Source organism: Hyperolius riggenbachi, chromosome 6 (assembly GCF_040937935.1).
Source record: "Hyperolius riggenbachi isolate aHypRig1 chromosome 6, aHypRig1.pri, whole genome shotgun sequence".
Taxonomy (NCBI): Eukaryota; Metazoa; Chordata; class Amphibia; order Anura; family Hyperoliidae; genus Hyperolius; species Hyperolius riggenbachi.
In genome coordinates this window covers 132,121,661-132,145,902 of record NC_090651.1, presented here as the reverse complement: position 1 = coordinate 132,145,902, position 24,242 = coordinate 132,121,661, and the positions used below count along the sequence as shown (strand labels likewise).

Here is a 24,242-nt window from a genome sequence, read left to right as displayed (position 1 = left end):
TTACTGTGGACCAATTGTATGTAGGTGTACAGTTCCCCCCCCGTTTCTCGCGTGTCTGCTCCGTATCTGTCCGTGGCAATTTCTCTCATTTTGCCCTGGTCATCAGAAAGCATTGATATTTTAGGGAGATATTGTGACAAACGGAGCAGATTTTACCTCCACCTGTGTATCAATCTCCCAGTAGGCATACATACGGTTTAAACACATTTTGCCATAGTGCCCCTTTAAACTTCTGATTCATCTGCATTTCTATGTCACTTTGCACAGGTGTAAAGTGAAGTGTCAATTCTTGATGGAATCCTATGGGGCAGAGTCAATTGTGTAATCCCACTTCATTTGCATACAGTTTTAAATGCAGCAGGTCCTATTGTATGCATCCGGAGTCCTTTCCTGAAGGTGTACAGAGACCAGTTCCATTCTATTCACTGCAAACAGCCAAACTAAAGGTGCATACACACGTCGGATTTGCGCAAACGACCGGTCATTTGGACGTCAAAATCGGGTGTGTATACAGTCTGTTCAGCTGATAAGGCCGGACTTGAGCGATCCGCTTGGCGACAGAACGCCAGACTATACACACGCCCGATTTGACATCCAAACGACCGGTCGTTTGCACAAATCCGACGTGTGTATGTACCTTAATAAACCAGGAATTCCTCTGCACATTGTTATCAGCAAGCTGGTCTCAGTAAATCATCCCAAGTAGGTAAACCAGAAGATAGACAGCAGTCTTTCACCTGAAGTTCAACTTTTCATTGAGTAACTAGAACAAGGGATAGTTGATTGGTCAGAATGTGTTATTGCACCCAATAGTCTAATTTCAAATCTTCAATGAAACAGATCCAGTAACAGAAACGGCTATCCTCTGAGGGTCAGTTCACACTAGGTCCTCTTTTGGATGATTTTCTGGAGTGGATAGCTGCAGATTAATACCAGATGTGGGAATGTCCGTTGCAATACCACAATGGGCATACCTCCCCTGCAGGATAATTAGTGGATGCATTGCCAATCATGCATCCACTCTGCAATTCAGAGCACAGCACATTGGCTAAGCTGCCCACTCCAAATGGTCTGTTGTATGAAACAACCCTGAGGATAGACAAAGAGTCATGAAGGCTAGATGCATGAGACTTGACAACCAAAGGAAGTGCTTAAACTTTTGGCCTGGGGTTACGTTTATGTTGGTTTTCATTAGGATGGTAATCTATATAAGGTAACTGGCTGAGCTACAAAATATTAGGCATTTTCCATCTCGTCATACAAGTCACCTTTGTTCACCATACCAGAAGTCTAGCTATAGGACAGAGGTTAGCACCTAGAGAAAGACCTTTGAGTAAAGTTTAAGAGGAGTAGCTTTAAGGTATGGTACTTCTTCCCTCCACCATGAAGCAGAGACTCCTGTTAGTAGAGACCCTGCACCATGCACCCATAATTACTTAGTCCGAGGGTGGTCCTGCGCAGTTCCATTCTCGTGTCTGGATTTGCTGTTTTGAAAATAAACATGTGGTGAAAAACTGCATTGCATGGTATGTACCTAGCTTTGTATACCAGATCAAATGGAAAATTTCCAGCTGTAGAACAATTCAATGGTCAGTTGCTTCAGGTTAGAGCAGTGAAGATGCCCATGAAGGTTTTAACTTCTGAGAGTCATCTTAAACCTCTGCAGACAATCGCAGACAATCAGGACATGGGGTGCCATATACTTAGAGGTTGCCAAACCAAGATGGAAGAAACTGTTTAACTGCATTTGACATCATGCTTTAAAAAAGGAAGGTCCAAGCAAAAAAAAAAAAAAAAAAAAAAAAAAAAAAAAAAAGTTTCATTTACCTGGGGCTTCTACCAGCCCCATGCAGCCATCCTGTGCCCTCGTAGTCACTCACTGCTGCTCCAGTCCCCCGCTGGCAGCTTGCCGACCTTGAATGCCGGCCGCATTGCGTACGTTTTTACGCATTCCCACTAGTGCAGGAACATTAACACATACATTTTTACGTGTTGCTGGTTCAATGCGTAAATTTTTACGCATTGCACCACTAATGCGTAAAAGTGTATGTGTTAATGTTCCTGCACTAGCGCGAATGCGTAAAAACATACGCAATGCGGCCGGCCGACCTCTGAAGTTAGGCAAGCTGCCAGTGGGGGACTGGAGCAGCAGTGAGTGACTACGAGGGCACAGGATGGCTGCATGGGGCTGGTAGAAGCCCCAGGCAAGTGAAACTCATTTTTTTATTTTGCTTGGACCTTCCCTATAAAGGACTACTTTCATCACAGCATCTTGTCAAACCAGACAGCAAATGAGTTGTCTGGGACTGACGACAACTGGCTTAATTTCGAATAATATAGGATACAAGTCATTTTAGTATTTACTAGAAATGATTGGCCTACATAGTCCATTTTTCCAATAAAATCCTATAGAGTTGAGAATGCCCATGCTGCCGCACCTCAGTAGGCATATCAGTACTCAATATAGTAAACTAAATTGTCTGGACGGCAATTTGTACTTCGGTGTACACTACAGCCTGGCCCTTTGAACATGCCAAATAACTGCCTGAGCTACGGTCCTCTACGAAGGAGCATATTAGTGTGTGCTGATGGCAGCACAATGCAAACTGTAAAAAAAGGATGCAATTGAAGCTTCAGAGTATCTACAGTAAGAATGATTTCCTATAATCCCATATTGTTATCTTGTTTAAAAAACCTACACTACTGTATATGGGACTGGGATTTATAGCACTGGGTATTTAATTATTACAGTGAAAATAAGCATGAACACAGACAAGTTCTAGGACTGAATTGTAACATACAGCTTCGGGCTAGATTTCACTTCAGATACTCTAGTGCAGTATTAAAAGTTGACCTTACAACATCCCTCATTGTGAAATTATTAAAGAGGTTTTTTCCTAACCTTTGGGTTAAAAAGTCTTCTATGAGGACAAACTCAGTAGGTCTTTAAGAAGACTACTACTTTATAACTATGCCAATGGGACTATTGTAATAAAGGAACTTCATTTTTGAGCAGGAGTTGCACTTGGTTTATGAAGTTCAGTCTCTCTACAATAGCTGGTTCTAAACACTGCTCCACCATTTTATACACTCCTAACTTTGTTCTGGACTGAGTTAGTTTCCACACTGGCATCAAAAGGGGTTTACATTTAGCCTAGATGTACTGTCATTTATTGCCCTTTAATGCACCACTAGGAAATTATGGTTTCCAAGCATCTTACAAGTGCCTTGCACGCTTAAAATCTGTCCTGCGGGGCTACCTATAGGAGGAGATTCTGTAATGGGTCATTAAGGCTGGTTACTTACAGAGGAATTGCTGGAAGGTGGGTACCATTCTCATCCACAAAGTGTCCACCTGCATTGAGAACCCAGCAATGGTGCAGAGACAGGAGTGCATGGCGAGCAGTGCTGGGATTATCCTTTCCATTTTGGCTATCTGCATTTTTCAGAGGGGAGAACTCTTCCTCACGCAGAACCTCAAATACCACAAACTTCCTGTGTATGAAAAATGGACAGTCAAACACTTAAGCAATACAATTATCAGTGAGGCAAGGGGACGGGGACACCAGAAATGACTGGATTGCATTTAAATTCATGCACCCATAGCTGGGTACTGGAGGACTGTTTCAGAAACAAATTCTACTGAAACAGTTCTGGAATGGCACTACAAAATGGCGTATAGGTTACACAAGGACACAAGAGGGTGGGGGCAACATGACATACTCATTTACCATTGCAAGATATGATGCACCCATATATTTGTATTTTTCCCAGAGCAGCCCATTTTGCACCTCATTACATACTCACTTGGCAAACTGGAAGATATCAAAGACAAACTTCTCCATTTTTATTCCATTGGGTTTTTCTGGGTGAGTCAATGAACCCTGTGTATCCATGTAAGGTATTTTCTTCACAGCAACGTGATGCTGTAACTGAGGTTCATGAACCCTGCAAGCCAGAAAGGAAGCCAAAATAAAGATTTGTTGCAGAGCCCCTTTGAAGCCTGTGCCTGTAAGCTAACACATTCAAGTCACTTACTCCACCACTTGCTGAAGGAACTCTCTGGTGAAGAAGTGGTTGGCAATATTCCCCGCATTATACATAAGTCTTCCATCTGCACTTCTTTTCTGTGCTGTGGCCAGGGTTATCTCACTGTATTCCACTACCTGATACACACCATCTACACGGCAAACTACACCCACTGGCTCTGTAGGATTCATCTTCTCTACCACCTAGAGCAGAAAGACATTCATAAGGATGGCAAACAGGAGATTGTTGAAAGAATCAAAACATTAGGAACTCACAAGGAGAAAGTAACATTCAAATAATGCTAGCCTATAAGATCTCTGCAGCACAATTGTCATATCAGGTCTGGCATGGAAACCCCACACAGAGTCCAATACCAGCATCCAGTGGCTGGATAGTGTACTGTTAAGGGCTCTGCCTCTACATTGAAGCCAGTACCTGGGGCAAAAACTCCCCAGGTACTGGGGAGTGAGCCGAATAGCAGTGAGCAGAGCTAGCTGGGCGGAAGTTGCTGGACCTGACAAGCGGATCTGACGTAGGCCGAGAGGAGACGCCAGCGGCGAAGTGCAGTGAGCGGGATCTGTATTCAACAAACGGATCTAATGCAGGCCGCGAGGAGACGCCAGTGGCAATAAGCGGAGTAAAGGTAATATCCACCCGAGCATGAAAGTGCGGATATCGGGGAGAAACTGAACAGTTTATGGCAAACTAGTGAACTGTATGACTCAATTTTCAGAGAAGCTAAAGAATAGCTAACTGGGTTGAAACGAAGTTATATTTAAGCACCGGGAAACGAGACTATTCTGATGAGGAATTTTTTATAATACTAGTTTTGATCTTCTAAGAACACAGTGGCCATATAGGAATATTCTTTGGAAGGGCCCTTCCATTGTGTACAATTGAGGTGTGATTGAATGTAAGGTGAATGAAGTGTGGATTAGGTTCCATTTTATTGTGGTGTTGTACATAAACTTGAATAAACGTGTTTTAGCGCAGCTATTTTTTTTTTTTTTTTTTTTTTTTATTTGATTAACTGTTTAAGGGTTGAAGGGATTCCCTTGTGTGACTTGCAGCTTTTGTTGGATAGGATATCTAGCACTAATTGTGATATTTAGTTCCAACCACTTCATTTTTATGCATTTACATCCAGTTTTACCATGACTAGGAGAGAAAAAAATTAATAATAACCCACAGGTGCTATATAAGTAATCGAGGCCACTAATGATCCAATCTTTTTTTGTCCAATCTTACCAAATCTATGTAGAAGGGTAAAATGAATAAATATATTGATTATATAATTTAGGCAGTCCCTTATATTACATATAAATGGTAAGATTAGACAAAATTTGGATCATTAGTGGGCACCTTTAGAACCCCTGTTTTGGTAGATTAGAATGGAGGAATTATTTCATTTCTATGCATTGTCCAAGTATTCTCTTACCTTGGCTCCACAGTCTGCCTCCTTGCTCACACAAAACCCAATAAACACGGGGTCAGCCACCTTGACCAAGATGTTGTCTACACAGTAGACATGTATGTACTCTATCCCCCTCTTCTCCATGTCCTTTAGCACACCATGTGCTCCCAAAGCTCTGTATAGCCCACCATTACCATCTGCAACAAAAGTCAATATTAGCTGTTTGCATATACTGCATCATACAATGCTGTAGCCATTCTGAGTCAAAATCTACCTGGAGCCATGGACAGCTTGCCCTTCTCTTCCAGAAGAACCTTCCCTTCAAAACTCATTGCTGGCAGCATTCCTTGCTGAAAGAGAATAAGATTCTCTTTTTCCAACCCAAAATAATGATGTTTCTGAAAGTAGTCATGGGTAGATTCCATGGTACGACCGCTTGTCATGATATACCTGTAAGATATGAAGAGGCGCACATCAGAACTGTAAGTCGTAGCTTCAGCACAATCTGTGTACTGGAATTAAAAAAAATTTCAGAGACCTTGAAATATAGAAGCTTTAAAACTCTAGGGTACCTTTACATTTAACCCCTCTTAGCAGTAGCCTCCAGTCCCTTAAAGAGGAACTCCAGTGAAAATATTGTAAAAAATGGAGCACTTTTTTCATTACATTAATTATGTATAAATGATTTAGTCAGTGTTTGCCCATTGTAAAATCTTTTAAATCCCCGATTTACATTCGGACATTAAATGGTGACATTTTTACTGTTGGCAGGTGATGTAGCCGCTGCATGATTTTTTGGCAGTTGGAAACAGCCATTTCCCACAATGCAGCAAGGTTCCCAGACAGGAAACTGCCAGGAGTATGTACTCAAAGAGTGTCACAATAACAGTCATACAGCGCCCCCTCAGTCATACAGCAACCCCTGATGGTCTGTTTGTGAAAAGGAATAGATTTCTGATGTAAAAGGTGGCATCAGCTACTGATTGGGATAAAGTTCAATTCTTGGTCGGAGGCTCACTGACATCACACCGCATGGCCCTGTTGCTGCAGCCCACTCGCTCTGCAATCAGTGTGACAGCAGAGCTCCGTGAGCCAGTCAGGGGCCGATTTCACCCTGTGAGCCAATCAGTGATCACAGGGTCAGGAGCCAATTTAATCAGCACCTGACTAGCTCATGGAGTTTTGCTGTCATACTGACAGCAGTGAGCTGCAGCAACAGGAGAGTGGCACGATAGGCAGGAGCATGCTGCAATTGAAATTTACACCCTGGCAGGGATAACAGGTCCCAAACATGGTGTAGACTTCCAATTACCAAGGTCTGGAAGTGGTTAATGAAAACAATGGTAAACAAAAACAAAAAAAACCAAAAAAAAACAAAAAAAAAAGTTGGATCATAACCACAAGAATCCAGTGTGCTGCACCAGATCACAGGTGTCTGCATTCTATCCGCGAGCACCACGAATCCTTCCCCACTCCATGATTCTGTAACAAGTTAACACCATAGCTTGGAATCCACTAATAAGCATCGTAGGGCTAGTAGAGATAAAAAACACAGGGACACCGGGAGCCCAATATCGTGTATTATCGTTGTGTAAATGGTCTATCGCAGAAAAAATATATACTCACAATTCTGGGTTGCTATTTAGGCAACCACCATCAGAGCATGTGGAGAAGTACCGTCTCCACTCGGCCTTGTTGGTCGCCGCTCCCTGAAAAAGATACTACTATAATGGACTTACAGTAAGTATAACCCCACTTAGTGGGGTACTAATTGGTAACAAACACTGTGGGAGGCGCCCTTATATCTAATATCTATTACTTTCAAATAGGCAAAGTGTGCCTTACCTGTTATGGAGGCTCGTACACACAGATCAGGTAAAAATGAATTTATTTCAAGCACAAATGGACTGGACAACGCGTTTCGCGACCGCAAGTCGCTTCTTCAGGTCAAATAAAATGCTGTTAGCCAGGGACGTGTAGCGTGGGCGCCCACGCTACACGTCCCTGGCTAACAGCATTTTATTTGACCTGAAGAAGCGACTTGCGGTCGCGAAACGCGTTGTCCAGTCCATTTGTGCTTGAAATAAATTCATTTTTACCTGATCTGTGTGTACGAGCCTCCATAACAGGTAAGGCACACTTTGCCTATTTGAAAGTAATAGATATTAGATATAAGGGCGCCTCCCACAGTGTTTGTTACCACTAATAAGCAGGCCATTCAGGGAGGAGATGAATTCACTTCTGATCAGATCATTTTTACCAAGTCACAGGTCAGTGAAATATTAAATTGTGTGCATCTAAAGGCCCATACACAGACTGATTAATGTTGCCTGTTGGGAATAGAGACCTGATCCCTTGGGTGGCATTGCTAGGCCGAGGTTTTACAGACGTGTAGTCAGCCTGTAGGCTAACAACATGATATGTTTCAATGCAGGGGCAGAGTGCCAACAGAGTCGCAGATGGGACGTCATGGAGGCAGTTGCTCATTGAGAAGGGCACTATACATACGCCAGATTGTTGGCTGAGGCAGTCCTTATTGGATGCCTCAGCCGACTTAGATGGGGGGGGTGCCCAAGTCTGGAAGATAACTTCATCCGGGTAGAAACTGATTTCTCCACATGTTCAAAACAGTGGTTCCCCAATAGCAACCTGTGTTTGTAAGTACTTGTGGAATGATTTCCTTTTTGTGAAACTACTACACTATCGGCACTCCTGTCTCTTTTCTTTCTGTTCACTGGATTTCCAACTTAATCTTGTCAGACATGAAACCCCCATAGAGCATTGTACATGCACTACTTTTAGTTTTCATGTCTTTGAAATCAGTTCAACATTTTAAGTGGTTGGACTTTGCATGCATTATATTTTCGGCCCATCACCATGGCATTTTCTGAACCCAACTTACCAAGGAATGATGCAGTCCTTCCCATGCCGCTCTTTTGCCAGCCTCTGCAGCTTCAGGATCCGTTCAGCTTGTATTTGGAAGAGACTTTTGTGTGAAGGTAAGCCAACATCATACATACCCTTTGGGTATGACACCCCTAGGCGTGTTCCCTGCCCACCAGCTAGCAGCAGGACAGCAACTTTACCATCGGCTATCTGAGTAAAACCTGGAGAGAAAAATAAATAAGGAAAATGAAACTCCACCCGCAGAAATCTGCTCCGCTCATTCTCCCTCCACCCTCCTGCAAAGCAAAAGCCAGGAGGCTGATGACTTGCCTGAACAGCATCTGTCACCCAAAAGATAGTGTACCCTTTGCTGCAGGGTGACAGATCACCCAGCGATTACAGGGCTTTAGCCAAAATGGAGTCCAAATTTCAGGAAAAAAAAACACAAAAAAAAAAAAAAAAACAGATACCAGAATTTGAAAGCCATTCGCTAAACAAGCTTTATGGCAAGGACAATGAAATGCAGGCAATATCAACAGAACCATAGCCAGAATAGAGCCAAGCGCAGCTGCAGAGACTACACTGACCTTGAACAGGACATACATAGAGAAGTGGTTTAAGCAGTAATGTAACAAAAGGGCAGGGAACAAGAGGGCAAGAACACTTCTGCACCGGAAATACAAAGATTTGGGTATTTTACAATTAAGCTCAACATGTCCACTTTCTGACAGTCTAAAGCCTGGTACACACCATGCAATTTCACATCAGATAGATGGGTCGAATAGATAGTTTCCAACAGGTCCTATCGATTTGCAACGAAGTGATCAGAAATCCGATTGGATGGAAATTCTCTATCGCCCCATCTGATGGGAAATTGCATGGTGCGTACCAGGCATAACTCCATTACACTACCTCCAATTCTGGAACTCTTAGGGTAAACTACAAGATGGTTTAAGACTAAATCACCTTTAAGCATCTGTATAGCATGTGCCTAGTTTAATATTTAAATTGAACACTGGTTTGCCAGAAATTAACAGTAAAATTGTTTTAAATTACGGTGATATTCATTTAAATTAAAGAAAAAACAAAAACCCACCACACTAAAGTCTAGGCTCAAAGATAATGTTATGGGGGGGGGGGGGGCAGGCAAATGCTGAAGTGGTGAGATTGAGAAATTGCATGTATAGCAACGGCTTTTACAGAAAAGTTTATCCAGAACCTTTGAGCTGGTACCCTGCACTCTGAGTGAAGGGTATCACTACTTCTTGGATCTCCAAAAGTGGGAGATCATGTATGGGTGCCCAGAGCTAGGTGGGCTTTGCATCAGTAAGCCAGGTGGATGATTATTAGTGTGAACTTGGGGGGTATAATAACTGGACATTTTATTTTAAGTTGCATGCAAATCTTATGGGCACAGAGTCTCCAGACGACACCAAATATTTGTTACGCAGGAGAAATTTGTACCTTGAGCTTCCCATTCTGGAAGAAGCTCCCTGTCTCTCGTGGCACTGCCAAGCACTTCCCTGGGCACTGCCTCCATCCTGGCATCAACTTTGTCTTGTGAGGAAGAGGCAGAGAATCCATCCATAGCTCTCCGGAAGAATCCATTTAATTCAGTAAAGTCTAAACTCTGTACCTCTTCCAACAAATGAGACCGCTGAGATTCTGACAGTTCATCCAAATATTGCAACACATGGCTCTGCCCTGCCTCAGCCAGACTCTGACGTAGGTTATTCACATCCATGTTCTCTCAGACGTCTGTAGGGAGGGAAACCAGAATGTCAGTTCTAATAGCACCAAAATGTGAACTTCTTGTACAATCCACCCCAAAAATGAGTCATTATTCCACTGGGTGCTCAGATGGGAAAAATACATCCCCTTCAAAATGACAGCTCTAGATCCTGCCCTGGAATTATAAATCTGCATTTAAAGACGAACTGTAGAAATCAAAGTGCTTTTTGTTTACATTAGTGTTTGAGAATGCATATTGGGGTGAGGAAAGATTTTTCACAATGTGCAAAAATAACAGAGGCAGCAACATCTTCAGTGCTGTCAGGTGCATCTCTGCAGAATGTGTTCCATGTGTATTCCAAAGCCAGTAGAAACACCTGGTCTCCTAAAATTTCCTGGGAATATATAGAAGAGTTCGACCCCCGAAACCATGATAATTACCATAAAAGTGGGTATCCTGGATAATTTACTGTATTCTACTGTATGTCACTACAGCATCTAAGGATGTCTGAATTTTGGCTTTATAGGCAACTCTCAGGAAGATGGTTTATCTAGACGCAAAAGTCAAAAGTAGCCATGGTGTATGAAGAGACCCCTCCATGTGCTAGAGGTTAGGAGGTGACAGGAGAGCCTGCACTTCATATTGCAATGCATGTTGCCAGGAATGTTAACCAACATCTATTTTGCATTTGATTTTTAGCTCCTGCTATATTTGTGCTGCAGAAACCAATAGCACATAGCCTGGCTGTCCTGCTGATCCATTTCTAAGGACTTATGCACACCTAGGGAGTTTTGCATTTTTTGCTTTTATAATTAAAGGGACTAACAAAAATGTCATTGTGTTTTCTACCATCCTACAGGTTCCTAAACCTATTATAATGTGCTCTGGCTTACTGCAGCACTTTATACTATCACCATCTCTGTAATAAATCAGCTTATCTTTCCCATGTCAGACTTGTCGTCCTGTGTCTGGAAGGCTGCCAACTCTTCAGTGTGATCTGCTATGCATGCCCCCTCTATGCACACTCCCCTGTGTGTGTTAGTTACATTAGCCAGCTTTTCTCTGCTCTCTTATCTTTTACAAGCTGGATAAATCCTCTGTTCACATACTGATGAGTCACATACTGCAGAATTACAGACAACCGGGCAGAGCTGTCTGCAAGAGTAAACAAACAATCAGCTTGTAACTCTTCAGTGAGCTGCAGGGGGAAAGAAACACACAAATGATCTCTTGAGAGATTCAAAAGGAAGGCTGTATACAGCCTGATTGTGTATGGATGTATTTTCTATGTGTGGACATACTGTACATCAACCTACTTCCTGTTTTGGTGGCCAGTTTGTTTACAAACAAACTTTTTAAAACTATTTTTGACTACTTTTAATGCAGCGGGGAGCAGCGAAATTGTGACAGAGGGTAATAGGAGATGTCCCCTAACACACTGGTATGTTTACTTTTGTGTGATTTTAACAATACAGATTCATTATGGCCTCAATTCACTAAGCTTATCTCCTGTCTTTAATAACTGTTACCATGGTGATAAGGCATGTAGTATTCAGGAAACATTTTACCTCAGGCAAACCTAAAGTTAACTCTTCTGTCTTTAAGTTAACTCTTTAATCCTTAAAATAACTCCAGAGTTAAAGACAGGCTGTTCATTAACTGCGTGTGAAAATAACTACAGAGGAGGTAAATTAACTACAGAGGAGGTAAACTACAGAAGAGGTAACGTAAGGAATGAAGAGATAAGATAACTCTTACTGTGTGGAGGTAAGTTTTCTCTTGCCTTATCTCCAGCATGATCTTAGTGAATTGAGGCCATTGTATTTATTAATTTCCAGATGGAAGTTCACTTCCTGACTGACGTCCGGAAGTGAAAAACGGAATAGTTCTGCAAAAGTGCTTTGTACAAAATCGTAGCATGCAGTGGAGCGCTGGGAGGGGGAAGAAACCTGTGGGGGGAAAAAAAAAAAAAAAGGTAGTGTCAGCGATTTCAATTTTAGATGCGAACAAAGCCTAAAGATGTCCTTACATCTAGTGATGTAGGGGCAGATTAAGTTGCGCTTCAAGTAGATATAGCACTACAGTTAGCATTAATTAATATCATCCAGTCAGGAAGATGTGTGACTTTTTTTAAACATATGTAGATTTCAGCTATGGAGACGAAGCCGGCCTATAGGGTGGTAAACTTCACCTGAGTGGGGACAGGAGTTTAGGGACTGTAACACTAACAAACTTGTATTTTTTAGTGACAGGAGGGACAGTGGCCAGGGGTAGCCTTGTGATATCACACACCGTTACTGCCACACCTGATTGCCCATGGCAGCCAGAGTTTCCCCAGCTTGTCCGATCGCTACCTTCAACCAACCAATTTCAGCCCCAAATTGGTTGAATCACCACTAGGGCATGTTTGTTGCAGCACCAATTTTCATACGATTTGATAAGCAGAACAGCTGGTTGATTGGCCATAAAGTCAACCGATGTATGGCCACCTTAAAGGAACATTGGGGACAGCACCGAGCCGGCAGATGCAGCATCACAAGGCTGACTCCTGGTCAATTTCAGCATGAAATTAATCAGGAATCGGCCTGTGGTGTATGGGCAGGCAACAGATCTCAGATCAGATTTGATCAGAGAAAGATCTCTCTTGGTCGATCTGCCCATACATCGTCTGATGTATGGGAACCTTAAAGTGGATCCGAGATGAACTTTTACTCATTACATAATTGTGTTCCTTTCCTATTGTTTACAGGGCATTCCTCAAGCCAAATACTTTTGTTTTTGATTTAATTCCCTATAAACTAAAAAAAGCCTCACCCACAGCTTTTCAGAGAGCCTTGGCATTTTCAGACAGTTGCACGGGCTCATGGGAGCTCAGTCTGGGCAGGAGGAGGGGGAGGCATTAGTAGCCAGAGATTTCAGAGGCAGAGGGGAGGAGGAAGGGGAATTAGGTTTTTTTTCACAGACTGAGTGCTGAAGATGCAGATAAGCTTGCCTGTGTGTAATGTTTAAACATGGCTGCTGTTATTGTATCACAGGAAGAAATAATCATTCTATTGAAGCGGTTTGCTAACCTTTAGATAAGATCTATAGACTAGTTACTTGTTATAGTTAGTTTTTCATCTGGATCCGCTTTAATACTTTTAAGCCCTGAGCAGGAATGCAGATCAGATGTTTCTCACTGTAGTCAGACTGGATTAGCCACATTGTTTCAGGTATGTGATACACAACACTACTGATGCCAGAAAGATAAAGCAGGACAGCTAGGCAATTTGCATAGTTTAACTAGGAAATACGTTAGTCTTCATATGCCTCTCCCTCCATATCAAAATCAGAGCTCGACATCGGCTTCACACTACATCAGGCAACACTGCATCCTTTTGTATAGGCTGTACTCTTCTAGAAAAAGGCACAGTTGGATATTTCTAAAACAGAACAGGTCAACAAGGACTGGCACATATAAATGCTCAACCCATGAAAATGCAAGGCAGCAGTCATGTAAATTCCACAGCTGCCAATTTAGCCTCTCACCAAGGTTCATGGAAATTAACAAATGGTCCACTTATGTTTGCAAAGATTTTAGATGAGGTAAAAATGCAGGTGATCCTACTAGTGTGAACACCATTTCTTATTGAGAATATCTTCTGCTGGACTACAACTCCACAGGCCATACTAAACCAAGCACTGCATTCAATGTTGAGTTTCAATACAGCTGTGTAGTGTATAGTCCTTGTATGATCAACTTAACCACAAAGTACCAGTGGTCTCGCCCCCTTAAGGACCAGAGATCGCTGGTACAATACTGACAGAATCCCAACGAATCGCTGCGCATACCCGCCGCAAACGCTGCATGCCTGGATCCTCCTGACAGACTACCATCTCTATGACGGCAGAGTCATGTGAGCCGGTCAGGAGCTTTCATTGGCTCCTGACCGTGTCTATTAATGTAAGCCAATGGGAGCAGCTTACATTGATAAACCGGCTCTGCCGTCAGACAGGCAGAGCCAGTGAGCTGCAGCGAGAGACATCCGGTTTGATTTGCACGATCGTCGGGGAACGACGCTAACGGCGGCTGTATCCAACAAAGTGAGTTTCCTCAATTCAGATTTGTTTTGAAGTGTACCTGAGAAAGAGAAAAAAAAAACAAACAAAAAAAAAACCCCCACACACACCTTCTTCCAGCCCTCTTCAGGTTGATTGCTCCCTTGTCATCCTCCTCCGCCACTTGGATCCTCTGCTATGGGCTCCAGTAATTCCTACAATAAGGGTCAGTCAGAGCATGCACAGTCCAGCTGCACCTCCCCCCCCCCCCCCCCCATCATGCTTCCATCACAGGAACTGTTCTCCGCATGCACAGTAGTACTGCACAGACACAGAACACTCCAGGCAATAGGAGCACGATGAGGGCACAGAGTACACCTCAATTAGAATAATCACCTGGTCAAAAAGCAGAGGAGCCAGGTGGCAATGACAGTGATGAAGCAATCAGCCTGGAGGGGGCTGGAGGAAACCCCAGACTTTTTCCTATACCACTTCACTGTCAGGCTTCCTTTATTAAGGCTAGTTTCTCACTGGGTTATTGCATGTACAACAGAGGAAAAGAATATTAAACACAGTAAAGCATACAGTTAATAAAAAGTATGCTTTACTTAAACTGTAAACATGCACACAATCCAGCACTGGTTTATTGCAACTGATCTCACCAACACTGCACCTTGCCTGATGTGATTAAACCATTACAATATAATCACATTGCATTTTTTGGGATTATATTGCCTTGCACAATGTGTCAGAGTGAAAGTAACCCAAAATATAGAAATCAATCAATTCATAGGCATACACACAACCACAGGATAATAGATTCACTCCTAACACTGGTATGTCTAGAAAATCATTACCTGAGAACCACCATAAATATTGTCACTACATCTTATGTGTTGACCTAGCCATAAATATACATGACATTGCTACAATACATTCTGTCCCATATGCACATCCCAAATCTGTCCCCAACCAGGTTATTTCCTTAGGTTAGGTGTCCCAAACAAAACCCCATCAGATCAGCCCAATACAATTACATCATGCTCACCACTTTCCCAACCAATCACTGACCAGACCCATACCATCCCTCTGAATCTAGCCTCCGCAATGGAAACTGCCCTATCGCCCCACTCAGCTATGGTGGTGGAAGCCGGATGATCCATCCTATATGACGTGTTCCTGCATCACTGCCCGCCTAACACACTCACCTACCACACCGCACTCCCTTACTCTCGCACAGCACGCCCTGTGACCTCTTTATATAGAATCCTGCAATAGCACCACCCATAAACAGCTTGTCGTGCTCGTCTCCATGGCACCTTGTGACGTCGGGCAGCCATCTTGCGGATGGCAGTAGCAGGATTACTACGTCGCATTAAGCGACCTCCAAGGGCTTGCCGCGAAGCATTGTGGTGATTGGCTATCGAACTGCGACGTGACCTACCTGCATCCAATAGACGCTTGGGGGTGTGCGTGGCTCCGCCCGCTCTCCAGCGTGGCAGATTGCGCGCAGTGAGTCGACTCGGTGGAAGAGTGATGCTGGGAAGGGTGGGAATGTCTAGCTAGCTACGTAAAGAATCGTAATGCATACAGTCATGTGATTATCGGTAGTAGATGCGTTTTTTTGTATGGCCACTTCAAAACAATGGGGATTTGTAATGTACTTCGTGTAAACAACATTTTTGAAGCTAGTACAGTTAAGGCGACCTACTGAGAGAAACAGAAAAAATGTCCCAGCTCACTATTTCTACTGGAAACATCTGGGAATGCCGGGGACTAACATGGGGGAGGGGGTAACAGGCCCCCAGTATGTTTGAGGAGCCCGACTAGTGTAAGCTGGGCTTTATTGTGGACTTGAACCAGGTGGAGAACAAGTTCACCATTACTTGCCATAATCGAGACACTGCAGCGGAGTGCATGTGTAGCCGCTGCTTAGCCTCGTCACTTACTCCTTTAATTTATTTCTTGTGAAATTCGTGCCGTGGGCTAGTTGAGGGGACCGACAACCACTTCCTGCTCAAGGCAAATAGGTTGCAACCGCAAATTTGTATGAAATAGGAGACCCAACGGGAAACACTTTGAACGCCATCTGATTGGGTTTAGTAAAGTTGCGCAAGTGGAGGCAGTAGCAAGTGAGCATCGTGCCTCAAGTCACGGGCAAGGGTCCTTGTGTGCAATTTTATAGTTAGTGTTTTCAGCTGGGCCCTCTATTTCTTACAAATTAATGAATGGGACCAGAATGGCATGAGCTGGAAGCTGCCTTTAGTCTATGTGCTTTCCCACTGTGTCCTTTAAACTAGACTAGTGCCAATTCATGTAGATTCTGGAAGTAGAGCTCAACGTCCTGCTGGTCCTCCAGGAAGAACCTGTCCAGCATGAGCCTTCAGCCACAATTCTCTATGATGGCGTCCATATAGCGCTCCAGAGCCTGTCACATAGCCTCTCATGAAAAAGCAATGCCCAGAGAGTCCCGGGGGGCTGAGCTTTGGCAAGCTGGGGAAGCAGTGCTCTGGTATTGCTGACATTTTTGGTCCTCCTCCCTCAAGGGAATACAGACAAGGACAAAGACAAAATCTTTTTATAATAAATGTTATCGTTTGATATATAATAACGAATCCTTGTCTGTATTCCTTTGAGGGAGGTAAGGCCACCGCTTCCCCCTTTTAAACTGATTTTAGACGTTTTTACTCTATATTGGCGCCTCTGTTCAAAAATGTCAGCATTATCTAGTCCACCCCAGGTGGAGGGGTGTCACCCCATTTTTTTTCCTATCTACAGAGAGCAACTTCTTAAACCTGAGTGGGGTCAGGTCTTAATTCTCCCCACCTGCAATTACAGTGGTTGCCTTTATGGTGGCCCAGACTTATAATTTCAAATACTGTATAATTTACACCTGAATACCAGAATTACTACACTATATTGGGCTATCAGTCTACACCTTCTCTTCTTTTATAAGTGCTCTGGTATGCTATACACAGAGCTCACTTGCTGATAGATATGCTCCAGTTCCTTAAAGCGCATCCGAGATGAAAAAGTAACTATAGCAAGTAACTTGTCTATAAATCTTATCTAAAGTTTAGATAGTTTACACAGCAAATCTAGCTGCAAACAGCTTCAACAGTTTATGATTATTTATTCCTGTGATACATTGAGAACGGCCATGTTCTGTTTGTCACATTACACACAGGCAAGCTGATCTGTATTTCCAGCCCTCAGCCTGTGAAAACTTCACTCCCCTCTCCTACTCCTCCCTCCTCCCCTCTGCCTTTGATATCTCTGGCTAGTAACCTCCTCCTCCTGCCCAGACTGAGCTCCCATAAGCCCTTGCTACATCTGTCTCAAAGTGCCAAGGCACTCTGGAGAAACTGTGGGCGAGGCTTGTTTAGTTTATAGGGAATTAGAGTATTAAAACAAGACAAAAAAGTATTTGGCTTGAGGAATGCCCTATAAACTATATGAAAGGAACACAATTATGCAATGAGCAAAACAAAAACATGTTGTCCCAGCTGCTCTTAACCTCGCTGTCCTCTGCTGCAGCATCCAGTTATTGCAAGTAAGGTCAAACGTTCTTTCCACCTGGTTCCAGGCCACAACAAAACCCAGCTTATACTGCTCTGGTTCCTTGAATACATTGGGGTGCCCAGCTGTCCAAGCTGTTAACCTCCATGACAGAGTGCTCGGCTAGTTGTTCCTGGTATTGACAGACTAGAACCATTTTTTATTCCTCTTTAATAAATTGTCGTCAAAAGAAACCACACATGAACATGGTAATGTAATCAGTAGGGTCTTTCAACAAAAAGTGATGGGTCCCCTCCAACAGTAATATCCCCTTCCCCCAAGGTGAACACCATGACCAGGAGACCCATCCTTCAGGAATCAACAATTAGGTTGTTAGATCTGTTCTCTACCTTAAATCCCATACACATGCTACATCAAATTCATCTGCTTCTAATGATCGCCTCTGCAGATTATCCGGCATGTGTACCGCTGCCCCCGACCGCCACAAGGTGGATCAATTTGGCCAAGTGACGGCTGATAGCTTTTTTCTCCCCCATCTTGATACCTGCACTGCTCTGTTGGCATTTCGCTTCACCCCCCCCCCCACCTCTTCCCCCACAGTGCAACAACACGTCAGCCTGTAGGCTGACTGCGCTTCTGTACAGGCTTGGCCCAGCGATGTTGTCCAAGGGATCGGATCCCAATCCCTGTGGGGGCCACATCAATCTAGCGTATGTACAGGCCTTTAGATATGTAACTTCTGGTGTAAACTTAACTAGACTGTAGTCCACAATGATGACTTCTATCCCTGGACATGAGGTGTCCTACAGTCTGGTCTAGCTTCCTTGTAACATATATACAGTACTTATTAAATATTATGCATCATTGCACAGTCCCAGTAAGTTGATACCCCTGTCTAGTTCCCCATGTATCCTCTAGTGCAGAGCTCCCCAACCCTGTCCTCAAGACCCACCAACAGTACATGTTTTGCAGTAAACCACAAACATTCACAGGTGGGGTAATTAGTGTCTCAGCAGAACTCATTAGCTGCCTCTGTGGATTTCCACAAAACATGCACCATTGGTAGGCCTTGAGGACATGGTTGGGGAACACTGCTCTAGTGCACCCTTCTCAGCTTTTTTACCATGAAGGAACCCTTTAAATATTTTTTGGTTCTCAGAGAACCCCTGCATTAACCAGTTCGGGACCGCTAAAGGTTAAAACTGTGCAGCACTTGTGGCTGCCTAAGCCTGATGCAGTGTAGTTTTAATGCCGGCAGCTCCCAAGCATGGGATGCGATTGCGCATCCCCGCCGTACAGCCGCATCCCTGCCGTTTTCACTGGCTCCTGACTCCCTGATCACTGAGCCAATCACAGTGATCAGGGAATATTGAATTGAAAAAACGCTCTGGTCCTGAAAGGGGCCAGAGCCTTTGGTCCCAATGAGTTAATGGAGGGAGTGGGAATTTGTTTTTCTGGAAGCATGGTTTTTACTTCAACAATTTTACTTGTTTCCAGTTAGGGTGTCGTAAAGTGATGTGTACATAATCCAACATAATGCATGAATCAATAGATAAGTGAACACTCCAGCAAGATAAGTTGGAAATAGATATACAGAAATCGCAATTGTATACACATGGCTGAACTCTTTGTACCAGAAACAAACTTTTTGTTTATATACAAAAACATTCCTAACAACCCCCATACCCTCATCCCACTCCCTTTTCCCCCTCTGGTAGACCCACTACACACAATCAGAATCCTGGTTCTCCAGATGCACCTAATCGATTATGTACGCTTCCCTCTACAAAAACGGTAGAATCAAAAACAGTTGCATCCAATGAGCAGAAAACATGTGAGATATCTAAAGCCATCTATAACCTGTTCAGATTTTGTAACCCCCTAATACCAGAGTTGCCGTCCTCTCATTCCAATCCCTATACAGGGTGCACAAGTCCAGGAGTTGGAGTGCGTTAACAACCTATTGTGTGATTCTTGTACCAAGCGCCTAATATTTTCAGCTTCTTCCACCCATTCTTGAATTGAGAGGAAGCATAGTTATTATTATTGATTTATAGAACGCCAACATATTGCATGACGCTATAGTTTTTAAAAGGTGTGGCTAAACACTTTTTCTTAAATTGTTATAACTCTCATTTCATGTTTCTCCTTTCCAGTGCTCCCCTTTGTAGTACCTGAGTTATAGTGTTTCTAAGTATAGCTCCCACAATTATAGTGCTCCCCAGGGCCGGAATATCCATAAGGAACTGTAGGCTTGTGCCTATAGGCGCATGATGATGGAAAGGCGGCTCACTCCCCTCCTCATGTGACTCCCTCCCTCTTTCCCTATGCAGAGTCCCAGAGCAAAGCGTAAATTAGAGGTTACTCACCCGGCTATTAACATTCCACTGAGTTCTCCCTTCAGTTGGGGGCACCCCTAGCTACCTAATAGTTGGGGTCACCTCTAGCTACTTAATGCAAGGGTACCACTGGATACCTAATACTAAGGGGCACCTGTGGCTTCCTACACCAGGAAGGGGAATTAGGCTATAGGTGACAACCCGCCCATCCAGCACACTTGTGGAGTGGTTAGGTGGTGGTTTGTGGATTCATGGAAGGTGTCTGAGGTGCCAGAACATTTGTGCCTACAGGCTCCTGTGGTGTAAATCTGGGCCTGGAGCTCCCCTTTTATAATGCACCTTGTGATAATGCTCCCCAGTACAATTGCGGAGCATTGCTATTTATTATTATAGTGCTGTGTAGGAATGAGGTTCACTGCAGCAAACAGGTTCCGAAAACCACGTTCACATTTGGATTTGCGGGTTCGCAGTTCACTCACCAAACTACACCTCAAGACATTCACCCCCTCACAGTTCTGGGCCTCCCAATAGCTGGCTGGCACCTCTCTCCCCTTCATCTGCCCTGTCTATCACCATTGTGTACTCAGCCAAAGAGAAGGATGATCTCCTGTACACCACCCTTCCAGGTCTCTCTGGTCTCTCTGATTCCTCTGGCAAACTGCATTGCAAGATTTTGCCCATCGCTAGTGCTCCAATCTAACAATGCTATTAAAGGACCAGTATCGCGAAAAATGTTAACATTTAAAATACATACATATAAAATGTACATTTGCCCTGGAGTAAAATGCATTATAAAATACTTTTTCCCTATGTTGCTTTCACTGACGGTAGGTAGTAATAAGCTGACAGTTGTGATTGATTTTGGACTAGTCCTTCTTCTCATGGGAGTTTTTCAGAATTACCTTTATTCTTTTCTAAAGAACTCCCTGGAAAGGATATATACAAAAACACCAGACAGCCTTCCTACTTGTTTGTACATTATTTCGGCAGTTGGACAGAGCAACTGTAATTCAGTTAGTGCTTTTGTAAATAAAAGAATTACTGAGAATCCCCCATGAGGAGAGTAACATGTCCAAAACCAGACAGATTTGTCAGATTTACACTACGTGTAACAGCAACATAGGAAAAGTAATTTATGATGCATTTTATTGGAGACATTCATACATTCATATGTAGTTTTAATTTTCGTTTAAATTTTGCACATTTTCAAGATAGTTGTCCTTTTAAGTAGCCCATATTATAGTGCCCCTCAGCCGTCTTTCTATTCTAATGCCTATTTTTACTTTGCTGATTGTTACACTCACCCTTCTATAGTGTGACTTATTGCACTGACCCCCATTGCCTCCCTTCCCACCATTTCAAGGAAGTCTTAAGCAATTTTAAAAATACAAAACAGATACCTAAGGAGAAGGAAGGCTCTGGGTCCTCTAGAGCCTTCCTGTTCTCCTCCCGGTCCCCGCGTTCCCCCGTTAGCAGGCCACGACCGTTCAGTCATAGACTGCTTTCTTCCAGGTTGGGGAGACTTCGAAAGCCTTCAGAAACACTCCGGCCTCCGAAAAAGGGATACTCCATACTGCGCATGCGCGATCGACCTCTCGAGAATTTGCGTTTGCACTGCACAGACCTGTTGGTCTTACGGAGCCCGAGCGCTTCTGGAGACTGCTGAAGTCTCCTGCGGTGGAAGATTCAAAGCCTGCGGGGGAACGAGGACACCGTAAGGAGAACGGTAAGGCTCTGTAGGACCCTTCAGACTCCCTTTAAGTGTTGCTTGTTAACAGGTCCCCTAATTATAGTGCTATTAATTTTAGTCTGCTTTGTTAATGTGCAGCTAATTCCTCTTGTAGAGACTGGCATAAGCATGTTGGTTATAGTTACCTGCTTCCACTGTACCCTTGTCCTCATTTCTGATCTGCCACTTTTTTCATAATCACAGCATGATGGTAATGTGTCATACCAGTCACTGGATCATTGTGCCAGCGTTAAACCAGTAGGAAGGCCAGGCCTGGATTTACTTCACAGGAGCCTATAGGCACAAATGTTCCGGCACCTTAGACTTCGCCATCCATAAACCCACAAACCCCCTCAAAAACCACAATGTACATATGCTGATGGCACAGCTGTCATCTCTTCCCAATATAGTTAGCCACAGATGCCTCTTAATATTTAGGGGTACAATAAACTACCCCAGCACCTCAAAGGGTACACACTATAAGTCCACAAAAATGGGTCAGCACCGTGACCTACGGCTATTTCTGCAATTTGAAAAAGGGCAAGATTCCCTGAAAACAGCAGTCTGTAATTGCTGCCCTACCAATAAAAGAGCTATAAATTATCTGCGGTGGTGCTGACCCATCTTTGTGGTCTTAATATTTAGGGTACTTCTGACAACCTAATACTAAGTAGCTAGAGGTGCTTCCAAGTGCCCCAGGCTGAACGGAGATCTCATCAATGAAATACTGAGAGCTGGGTGAGTAACCTCTCATTTATATTCTGCTCAGGACTCTGCATAGGGAAGGAGGGAGGGTGAGCCGCCTTTCTATCATTATGCGCCTGTAGGCATGCACCTACAGTGCCTTATTGAGAATCTGGCCCTGAGGAAGGCTGAAATTTGAAGCAGGCACACACCAAGTACTCCTCTGTGCTCTCTTCACTTGGTGTGTGCTTGCTTCAAATTTCAGCCTTCCTCAGGGCCAGATTCTCCATAAGGCACTGTAGGTGCATGCCTACAGGTGCCTAATGATGGAAAGGCGCATGTAGGTACTTCTGAATCTGTCTCACTCTGTCAGCTGAGGCCGCCCTTACTGGAGGGAAAAGCCACAGAACCCCTCCAAAGTCCTGAAGGAATCCTTGGGTTTCATGGAGCCCTGGTTGAGTAAGGTTGATCTAGTGTATAAAAGCCTGCATGATCATACCAGACTGCACAGCTCTAACAACCTGATAGGATTATACAGTATGTATGCCACAGGGTGGACTTAGTTTCCTCCTAGGTTGAAAAGTGTCCTATAGCTCTGTTTTCTCACTGTCCTTGTGAACAGTTCTAGAGGTAAAACTCAAAATATTAGAATATTGTGCAAAAGTCCATTTATTTCAGTAGTTCAACTTCAAAGGGGAAAACTAATATATGAAATAGATTAATTACACGCAAAGCAAGATATTCCAAGCCTTTAATGCGCTTGCCTGGAGAGCTCTGAGCCTCCGGGCAGCACAAAATTATAGCGACAGCTACCTATGGCACATTTCTTAGAAAACAGCTGTTGGTCAGCTGTTTTGGAGACCTGAAAGTTATACTGCGCATGCACATAGTTTACATGGGCCATACGTACTGAAATGCAGGTCATGCTGACAAAGCAGGGCATACCAACATCACACTGGCGTTTAGTGTACTCGCACACTAAGAGGAAATGGGGAGGATTGCTCTAGTCGCTGGCTCTGTATGCTGGTTGGCTCACTCATTCATTTCCTCTTGGCTTGCAAGTACAGGTGAAACTCAAAAAATTAGAATCTTCCATTTATTTCAGTAAATCAACTTAAAAAGTGGACCTGAACTTATGCATAGGAGTCAAGTAAAACACAGAAAAACTCAGCCTGTTTGTATTTATTGTCCAGCGCTGCGCTTTATAAATACAATTAATTAATAATAATAATATTTAGAGTTAACAGGCTGTCTAATTCTCCCTTATCTACTTATAATAAATCACTGTAATTTGAGCTGACTCTGTGCAGCAGTCTGAGCTGTTCAGAGGCTATGTGTAAACACAGGAGGTTTAAAGGGGAACTGAAGAGAGAGGTATATGGAGGCTGTCATGTTTATTTCCTTTTAATCAATACCAGTTGCCTGGCAGCCCTGCTGGTCTATTTCTCTGCAGTAGTATCTGATTAAAACCAGAAACAAGCATGCAGCTAGTCTTGTCAGATCAGACTTATAAGTCTGAACCACTGAAGCACCTGATCTGCTGCATGCTTGTTCAGGGGCTATGGCTAATAGTATTATAGGCAGAGGATCAGCAGGGCTGTCAGGCAACTGGTATTGTCTAAAAGGAAATAAACATGACAGCCTCCATAAACCTCTCTCTTCAGTTCCCCTTTAACCCTCTATGTGCTTCCGGAAAACCAGGAAGTAAAAGTTCTGCAGTATCTCTGAGATCTGTAAACAGTAACAAAGAAATGTTTTTTTCTGTAAAGGTTATTACGCAGTTGCTTCTCTTTTAGGGCAGAGAGGAAGTCCTGGATTTAGGTCAGCTTTAAGGGCCCGTTTCCACTAGAGCGAATCTGCATGCGTTTCCTG

The 24,242-nt window shown here is 43.5% G+C and overlaps 1 protein-coding gene and 1 non-coding gene across 8 annotated transcripts in view; both read right to left on the bottom strand.

Moving 5' to 3' along the window:
- The window catches only part of UAP1 (UDP-N-acetylglucosamine pyrophosphorylase 1), a 257,215-nt gene that overhangs the window by 4,367 nt on the left and 228,606 nt on the right, over positions 1-24,242 (bottom strand). The window contains exons 1-9 of one of the 7 annotated variants that reach the window (XM_068239941.1): positions 15,308-15,466; positions 9,794-10,087; positions 8,346-8,550; positions 5,718-5,893; positions 5,468-5,640; positions 4,039-4,232; positions 3,808-3,948; positions 3,307-3,495; positions 1,437-1,484 (exon numbers count right to left, since the gene is read on the bottom strand). In XM_068239941.1, coding sequence (XP_068096042.1) covers positions 1,437-1,484; positions 3,307-3,495; positions 3,808-3,948; positions 4,039-4,232; positions 5,468-5,640; positions 5,718-5,893; positions 8,346-8,550; positions 9,794-10,073 — 1,406 coding nt within the window. In that variant the 5' untranslated portion in view covers positions 10,074-10,087; positions 15,308-15,466. Of the gene's footprint in view, positions 1-1,436; positions 1,485-3,306; positions 3,496-3,807; positions 3,949-4,038; positions 4,233-5,467; positions 5,641-5,717; positions 5,894-8,345; positions 8,551-9,793; positions 10,088-14,230; positions 14,253-15,147; positions 15,247-15,307; positions 15,467-24,242 lie in introns of those variants that run through there. The other 6 variants (XM_068239944.1, XM_068239945.1, XM_068239942.1 and 3 more) reach the window with 6 other exon arrangements.
- Positions 50-180, bottom strand: LOC137523186 (small Cajal body-specific RNA 8). Its single transcript, XR_011022548.1, has one exon. It is a non-coding gene; the product is annotated as a small Cajal body-specific RNA 8 (non-coding RNA).